Source organism: Frankliniella occidentalis, unplaced genomic scaffold (assembly GCF_000697945.3).
Source record: "Frankliniella occidentalis isolate FOCC.00 unplaced genomic scaffold, Focc_3.1 Scaffold1, whole genome shotgun sequence".
Lineage (NCBI taxonomy): Eukaryota > Metazoa > Arthropoda > Insecta > Thysanoptera > Thripidae > Frankliniella > Frankliniella occidentalis.
Window position 1 is genome coordinate 2,292,031 of NW_026267131.1, and position 4,789 is coordinate 2,296,819.

A 4,789-nucleotide genomic window follows, 5' to 3' on the forward strand; every position below is an offset into this window, starting at 1 on the left:
GGGGGGGGGGTACTCACGGTGGATAGGAAGGCTTTAGTCTTAGCGAGGTAGGCATCTGGGCCCACGATAGCAGAGTCCGGGATCCAGAAAGTGGGGTCCACGGCGGGGCCAGCAGCGGGCGCGGGGGCCTCGCCTGCCAGCCTCAGACTCTTCGCTGCAGACGTGAAGACGGGCGCCGTCCTGTTGAGGGGTGCCGGCGGGCTGCTACCGTTAGTCTGGGCAATCACCTGGTTGATCTTGGCCTTCACCATGTCCATCAGGTCCGGGGTGGCTGTTGTGGTCTCCTCGGCGAAGGCCTCGGGCTGGGCGGGGACCGTCTGTCAGAATAGCGAATAGCCATTAAGTGCAGGAACCGTGAATGTTGGTCATGTTGGGCGTCCCCCACCCCCACTCACCATCGCGTCGGTGATGTTCTTCTCTATCTCGGTGAGCATGTCGAACACCTGCCCGAGGAGCACCACCTTCTGGCGCACCGGCTCGACGGCGACGGGAGGCCTGGTGGGGGCGGCGGTGGCCCCCGGGGTCGGCTTGGCCCACATCGCCGCGTAGGGGGACAGCGGCTTCTTGGAGGGTGCGGGGGTGGCGGCGGCTACGGCGGCATCCGCGGCCTTCTGGGCCGCTGCGAGGTCGCTGACGGCACCCACCATGCCGTCCTTGAGCTCGGCGAGCTGGGCGATGATGGTGTCCACCACCTTGTCCTTGGCGTCCGCCACCAGCAGCGCCGTGTCGGCCGCGCGCCTCGCTGCAACAGTCAGTGATTCCCTGAGGCGGGTCGAGCGTGCGGAGACAGCCAGAGGTCCGGGACTTACCCTTGCCGACGGGCGCCGGCTCGTCCTCGGAGACGTCCTGGGGGGTGGCCAGCGCGTCGAGCAGCTTCTGCAGGGAGGCGGCGAGCTGGGCGTTGACGGCAGCGGGATCGGGGGACGCGGGCTCGGGTGCCGGGGTGGTCGTGGCCATCCCGGCGAACAGGTCACTCAGGAACTTAGCCTTCTTGGAGATGAAGACGCCAGGGTCGACCACCGGCGGCACGGGCGCACCGCCCGGGTACGCTCCGGGGAAGGCCGCGGCGGGGGCGGCGGGATCCGCCACCGTCTTGTTGATGCTCAGGGCCTTGAACAGGTCGGCCAGGAAGGCCGGGGGCGGCGGCTTGGCCACGGGGGAGGCGGGTGCGAATGGGCCGGCGGGGGCAGCGAAGGGGCTGAGGGCCCGTGCGGCGAGCCCGCTGTAGGCGGCGGGGGCGGCGCCGGCCAGCCCCGCGGGGCCCGCCGGAGGGAAGCCCCCGGGGAACAGGCTGTTGAGCAGGCTGGCCTTCATGTCGATGAACTTGGATGGGTCCACGACGGGCGGCATGAACGTGGGCTTGGTGGGCAGGAACGGCTTGATCTTCATGAAGGGTGACATGGGCCCCATGGGCCCCATGGACCCCAAGGGTCCCGTGCCCATGCCAGACGATGGGAACTCATCCTCTGGGGCTGATGTGTCAGGGGCCCCCACCCCGCCCAGACCGACCAGCGAGCGGCTGAACACAGGGCCTGCGGATTCGGAAGAAACGAGTCTCGAGTCTCAACAGCGTGCCGCGGAAGGTCTCGCCGAGGGGTGCGTCACTGCGGAAATGAGCAAACTCCGACTTGAAGTCACCAGATGTGAGTGGATCGGACCGGATTTCATTTGAAAAAACGACTGAATGGGACTGAGAAATTACTGGATGTGACACACATGAATGACTGGAAACTAACCGGATATGACTGTAAAAAATGATTTGGTAGGAGCAGACAAAGTGACGCACCCCTCGGATCCCGCCCTCAACGGTCGCTTTATCGACTCACCCGGCTTACCCGGCTTTGCTGCGGCGTATGCGGCCCACGGGGCGGCGGCTGGGGGGCCGAAGGCGGGCGGCGGCTTGGCCAGGGCGGCGCCGAGGGCGAGGACGGCGACGAGGAGGACTCGCATGGTGCTGGCGATAGCGTGCGTGTGGCGGGCGTGCGGCGGGGGTGGCGGCTCTTATAGGGCGGCCGCGGGGTGAGGAGGAGGAGAGGGCTGATGAGATCGCAGGTGTCCCGCCGGGTGTCCCGCGCACAGGTGGCGCACCGAGCCAGCGCTCCCCAATAATAATAACAATAATGTGACAGTGCGACCGATCGACCGATCCAACTTCCTAACATGATTTCTTCAGAGTGTGATCCATGCCGCACCAAGTCCAGTGCATGGTTCTGGCGGCTTTGAGTTACGCTAGGGATGAGCGCCTGCAACGCACCGGGGTAGGCCGACCCGCCAAGCGGCCGTGTGGAGCCGGCGGCCCGCCCTGCGCGCCCAGTGCAGGGTGCAGGTGCAGGGCCTCCCTCGTGGGCCCCGCGGACGCTCGCCGTGGGGGCGCCTCCCCCCTCTCACGTTCTTGCGGCTCAGTGACGTCACCCGGCTCGCGGGCCGGCGTCATTTTCGTTTATTCCGTTTCTTGATTATATGGCAGGTGGGCTGTGATGGCTTTGGCCCGGGCCTGGCGGCTGGGAGCCGGCAGCAACGTTTGGTATGGCGTAGCTATAAGCTCCAGTATGTGCATGCTGCAAAGACACAGGCCTTCTCACGGGGGACCACCCTGCCTTGCCCTTGTCCAGCGCTGACACCGAGCGTGTCAGTGTCACGTATATAACCCTCCTCTGCTCTTCTCACATTCTCAGAACTGCACTGGTAAAAATGTGTGATGTGTTGGGATGGTCAAATTTATTATATCGACACATATGTTTCGGATTTTTAAAAAAATGCATGGCCTGTCACGGATGAACGTGGAATACATTTCTTTATTTTTATTTTACCACAGTTGAAATTATTTACTAAATAACACAGACAAAGATAAATGCGATTCTTTACAATGCTAGTGACAATAAATAAAAGTGAATGAATGACTGTGAAGCTTATTTTTGAAACGAATGGTATGTTTGTGTAGGAATCCGCGGATGCGACGGGTTCAGCTCAGGGCACGGGGAGTGCACAACTGGTCTGTGCAGGAAATGCACTCTAGTGTAAGGCCTGCCTCCCCTGTCTAGGTTCAAGTTCTAGGCTGGCGTAGGTCCTCGACAGTTCATTGACACAGACGTCCATAAGGCACACCTGCCAATCAACCACCCCCGACCCTAACAGACCGCCAGCGTACACCGCCACGAAAAAAGATTTGAAGATGAGACGTTTGTATGACGATGAAACTGATGAGATTGATGGAGTGTAATAAATAGCTGTGCGCTGAGCTCTGGCGCCTCCCTAGATGCGGTAGCTCGAGCCGTCGGCCTGCGTGCCGACGCCTGCCACGTTGGCGGCGTGCGACTTGGAGGTCCCCGTCGAGGAGGACGCGGCGCCCCCGCGCGGGTAGACGTAGTTGCTGTAGATGTAGTTGTAGTTGGGACGGGTCAGGGCTGCGTAGGCGGACGAGTGCGCCGATGAGGAGTAGGTCCCCGCGGAGGGTCTGGTGTTGGAGCAAAACGAGAAAATTTTCAGGGAATAAAACATCGTAAGGTAAAAATGTCCATTTCACGAGAAGATAAAAGTAGTCGTAATTTTAGGACAAAAATGAGAAGGTATTTGCATTGACCTGGGTCGGTAGGGCTTAGGCGGGCGGTACTGCTGATACTGCTGCTGGTACTGCTGGTACTGCTGCTGCAGCGCTGTGCCGTAGCTGCCCGCGCTAGACGACGTCAGACTGCTAGTCCCGGTCGGCCGCGTCGCCTGGAAGAACTGCTCACCCGTCCTCCGGATGCTCTGGATGCCCGTCGTGAACACCTTGGACACGGCCATCAGCGTCTGGATGGGGATCTGGAAGTGGCGAGAGAAACTGAGCCAGTATTCAAGGCCTACGGACCGACGCGCAGGCCAGCAGGATTGATTGCAGAAAAGTAATCTGTGCGATTTCGTGAGTGTGACGTATGAATTTGTTTATACAAGGTGCCCCATAAAGCCCCCTACTTGATTGTAGTTACACTGTACCGCTTGCAGGCGTATAGTCGATGGCGGGTTTTCTTTCTCGCTTTGTGGCCACAGGTGACCGTCCATAAAGTACGTTCGTTCTTCTCAGATTTGCTCTGTCAATTACGGGAGCTCAGCGCCTGCGAGACTCTGGGTAGGCCACCCCGCAGTACACGATTGCACTGCAGGCACGATTTTGCCTACCTACCAGGCGCTATGAGAGCTAGCAGAGACTACACATGGCAGGTTTGTTATGGCGAATGACGGGCGTACTTTCTGGATGATAGGCTACCTACAACAGGTGCCATGGTGAACGATTGTACAGGGACCCGCCCGGACGCCTGCATGGACTACATAACTAAAATAAAAATTACGGGGCCTACAGGACATCCTGTACAAAAATTGAGTCATCGAAATTTCCAACATGTATATTCTCGCCGTCTAACCTGGAAGATGCTCTCCACGACCTCACCGTTCTGTCTGCGAACGCGACGGTGACTGACGTCGCCCTGGGAAAGCACACGGCAAAAAAAGATATTCTGTTAAAAGTCCGCCTTACGTGGATAATGAACATTACCCCAAAACCAAAAAAGTGATTCGCTGTTCCCAGACGGCAATTGTTTCGAAAACGTCGGGAGCGCCCCCTTGTGCAAACCCTTCTCCGTTTACGGTGCTGAGGGGGCCGTCTGAGAAGTGACCTCGCTCCGTCTCCGTTGCACACGGCGGGAGGCGCGGCGGGTCCCGCTGTCGCCCGCGCGCGTGTGTGTGAGAGAGAGACAGCGAGAGAGAAAGAGAGAGAGAGAGAGAGAGAGAGAGAGAGAGAGAGAGAGAGAGGAGA

At 59.7% G+C, this 4,789-nt stretch overlaps 2 protein-coding genes across 4 annotated transcripts in view; both read right to left on the reverse strand.

The window, feature by feature from the left end:
- Positions 1–17: 17 nt before the first annotated feature.
- LOC113202685 (DNA translocase FtsK 1) lies at positions 18–1,994 on the reverse strand (the record flags this gene model as incomplete). 2 transcript variants are annotated; one of them, XM_026417042.2, is given in 4 exon segments in its annotated part: positions 18–317; positions 396–742; positions 810–1,532; positions 1,836–1,994. In XM_026417042.2, coding segments are annotated over 4 exon segments (1,485 nt in total), but the record flags the coding sequence as incomplete, so codon positions are not given.
- A 772-nt stretch (positions 1,995–2,766) lies between these two features.
- The window catches only part of LOC113202662 (uncharacterized), a 22,504-nt gene continuing 20,481 nt past the window's right edge, over positions 2,767–4,789 (reverse strand). For both annotated transcript variants that reach the window (XM_026417009.2, XM_026417010.1), the window contains exons 4-6: positions 4,398–4,460; positions 3,581–3,801; positions 2,767–3,454 (exon numbers count right to left, since the gene is read on the reverse strand). In XM_026417009.2, coding sequence (XP_026272794.1) covers positions 3,253–3,454; positions 3,581–3,801; positions 4,398–4,460 — 486 coding nt within the window. In that variant the 3' untranslated portion in view covers positions 2,767–3,252. The remainder of the gene's footprint in view (positions 3,455–3,580; positions 3,802–4,397; positions 4,461–4,789) is intronic.